This window comes from Apium graveolens, unplaced genomic scaffold (assembly GCF_009905375.1).
Source record: "Apium graveolens cultivar Ventura unplaced genomic scaffold, ASM990537v1 ctg8069, whole genome shotgun sequence".
Classification (NCBI taxonomy): Eukaryota; Viridiplantae; Streptophyta; class Magnoliopsida; order Apiales; family Apiaceae; genus Apium; species Apium graveolens.
In genome coordinates, this window is record NW_027420862.1 from 43,217 (window position 1) to 46,097 (window position 2,881).

The 2,881-nt window shown below is 35.9% G+C and overlaps 1 protein-coding gene across 1 annotated transcript; it reads right to left on the bottom strand.

Annotated features, from left to right (window-relative positions):
• Positions 1-1,497: 1,497 nt before the first annotated feature.
• On the bottom strand, positions 1,498-2,655 carry LOC141704633 (F-box protein At3g07870-like). The gene has a single exon (XM_074507839.1). It carries the CDS (start codon positions 2,653-2,655, stop codon positions 1,498-1,500), a length of 1,158 nt encoding a protein of 385 aa, XP_074363940.1.
• Between the last annotated feature and the right edge of the window lie 226 nt (positions 2,656-2,881).

A 2,881-nucleotide genomic window follows, 5' to 3' on the forward strand; every position in this document is an offset into this window, starting at 1 on the left:
TACGAAAATATCGCTAATTTGTAGTGTTTTTTTAGATTAAAATAATTTAGATAAAATAGTAAACTATGTTTTAATCCCATGTGACACCCCAGGCAGCCTCACGTTTAGGCTGTGTGACCTCCAAAAGTATACCACCATATACAAACTCGAGCCCGATAAACTTGGAATTTGAACATTTGCATCAATTACAAACTACAACGAGGCTTATGAAATTGTCAAGTTTTTGCAGTGTCTTAATTTGAGGATGATTACTGGAGGGGAAAAAATCACTGTAGCATATAAATTCCCCACAGGGCGAACTTGTAATGTGATACTCAAACGACCATTTCTTTAATCATAATGGCTGAGTCAAAGAAGTTCACATATACAACAGCACCTACTTTGTTAGAGTTTCCCACAAACTCCAGGAACATAGGCAGTTAATTGAACAGCAACTTTCTTCGAACTGAAAGTACACAAACTTCCATAATGGCCTTTGGATCATAAACTAAGCAATGAAGATTGTCATAGACACATACTACATCATAATTCCTAACTATTAAAATCAAGATATCGAGAAACAAGTTGAAAATCAAGATAAACCAGAGTAGCCCTAAACAGCTTTAAAGCTTTCAGGATACATTTAAATCCGATGAACACTTTGAGCTTCTAGCGCAGACAGAGCAGCGAGAGCACTTATAGTATATGTTATCAGACACAGTTTTAAGGTTTAATTAAACTGGTTTTTGTGATTTTCTTTCACTTTCACATACATAACCCCGAATGAACTTATGCATTTTTGTCATTTGACTTTAAACTTACTTCTTAACCCAACTCGCTTTGGTTTAACACTCAATTTTAGGGAAATACTAACATCTACAAATGAAAAGCCACTCTAAAAGAAATATGCCTCTAAATCTTACAGTTCTTCCGTGTGGATAACTTATACAAGTAACATAATGTAAGATAGGATTACAAATGTAAAACCAGCTGTATAATTCAAACTGCAACTTAGCTAACAACAGAAGTTATAACAAGGCCTTCCTAAATGAAAAATTTAAAGTATGACCACCAAATTTGACCTAAAACCAAAGCCCAACAAAGCTAGGCCAAAGCTGAATAAATAAAATAAACTACACTCATCAAGATGAAAGGGAAATAATACTATGAATCATGAAAAACAGAATCAACCAAGAGCAATTTACAAGCATACAACATAAAAATCATTTATATGATATGTAAATGTTATAAAAATGTCAAGCACTAAATGCTAAAGTTATCTCGCAGCCTACAGTAATTATTAAATTTTGAAATTAGGAGTACATACAAATATTAGATAAACAACTAGAAAAGCTTAAAACATAACGTGTTCTTGAAATGGAACTAGTTATAAAAACCTTGTATTTTTGCAGTAAAATAAGCAATGTTCAACAACTTAGATTACTCGGCCTTAGTACTCGGGAGACTGCTCGGACTCGGCCCTATTTTCGATCCTGTTTTGCTCTATTCGGTTATAAGTCAGTCTTCTACTTGAGGAGACTCCCATCTTTTGACACCCTCCAAGGTGAAACTCCTCTCTAGACTGATAAAACCGGGGACATAAGTCATCGCACCAAATGTGAGAAACTCACCCTCCGGGAAAATGTGATGTCGCAATGTTTTATGTTGAGGATGATAAGTGAACAATTGAAGTTGGTCACAATACATTAAGATGTTCCCATCTTTGAGAACTTTAAGAAGCCGAACCATGTCGGTATTTATACCTTCATGTAATGGAGGATTAGGAGTGATGATGAGTTTTTTACTCCAACTATCTTCCACGCCATAATCTCTCTTCACCCAAATAGAAAGTTCAGAGTATAGTGTTATATCACATATACACAAGCAACCTTTAAGTACTCCCAAGTTCCTAAAATGATTATGGACTCCCAAGATGCTAAAATGATCTGTATTCCCAGGAGCCCGTGGAGGAGCTTCCATTGGACGAAATAATTCTCTATCCAAATCGAAAGCACATATTAGTTCACCAGCTAACCAATGGAGGCGGCCACTGACATAGTGACCCCTATCATGTTCATTCAGATGGAAGGGGACATGTCCTAGATCTCTCCACATGCCGGTTCCAAGCGTATAAACCTCGCTCCCTAGGTCATATTCAGTTGAAGGAAATCTACCCTTATAAAAACGTACAATCTTGTACTGTTGGTTCGATTCAACAAGTCCAAAGCCATAATATCCCTTTAAATATGATACTCTGGTGTACTCGGAATCTTGAAGGCGTATGTACTCTTGTGTAATTGGATTGCATACATATGCTGAATCATCATAACTATCTTCTAAGCATATTAACCCATTAACTGATCCAATTAACCCCACATAGTCTCCCAAGGCAAGTCCCGGGGAAAATCTCATCATAGGCTCGTGATGAATATCATGTTGGCGATGTTGGTCATCTAGTTCAACCACTGCAAGGTCACCATCATTGTCATCATCTACGTCCTCGGCGTCTCCTTGATGAAGTAAAAGCATTTTAGATGATATAGAGAGATGCAGACGCGAAAAAAATGGTTCTGAAACTATATTACACCATCTTTTGCACACGCTTTTGCATGACACTATTGTCCTCACAGGAGTTCTTGATATAATTTCAGCAATCAATTCTTCTGGTAAGTCCATAGTGGAGAATTTGTCACTGCACACCTTGCATCAAATAAAATAATTCTTTTCAGTGAAGAAATATATCATTGACTAATTTTATAAATCTCAAACAAAACAAAGAATCATTATGCAAATGCACCTCTATCTTCATTCAAATTTCCAAAATAAAAAAAATTCATATATCATGATTTGTTAAATATTAGCTAGGATATGACACAAGTGAGATCATATCACAATGGTGACA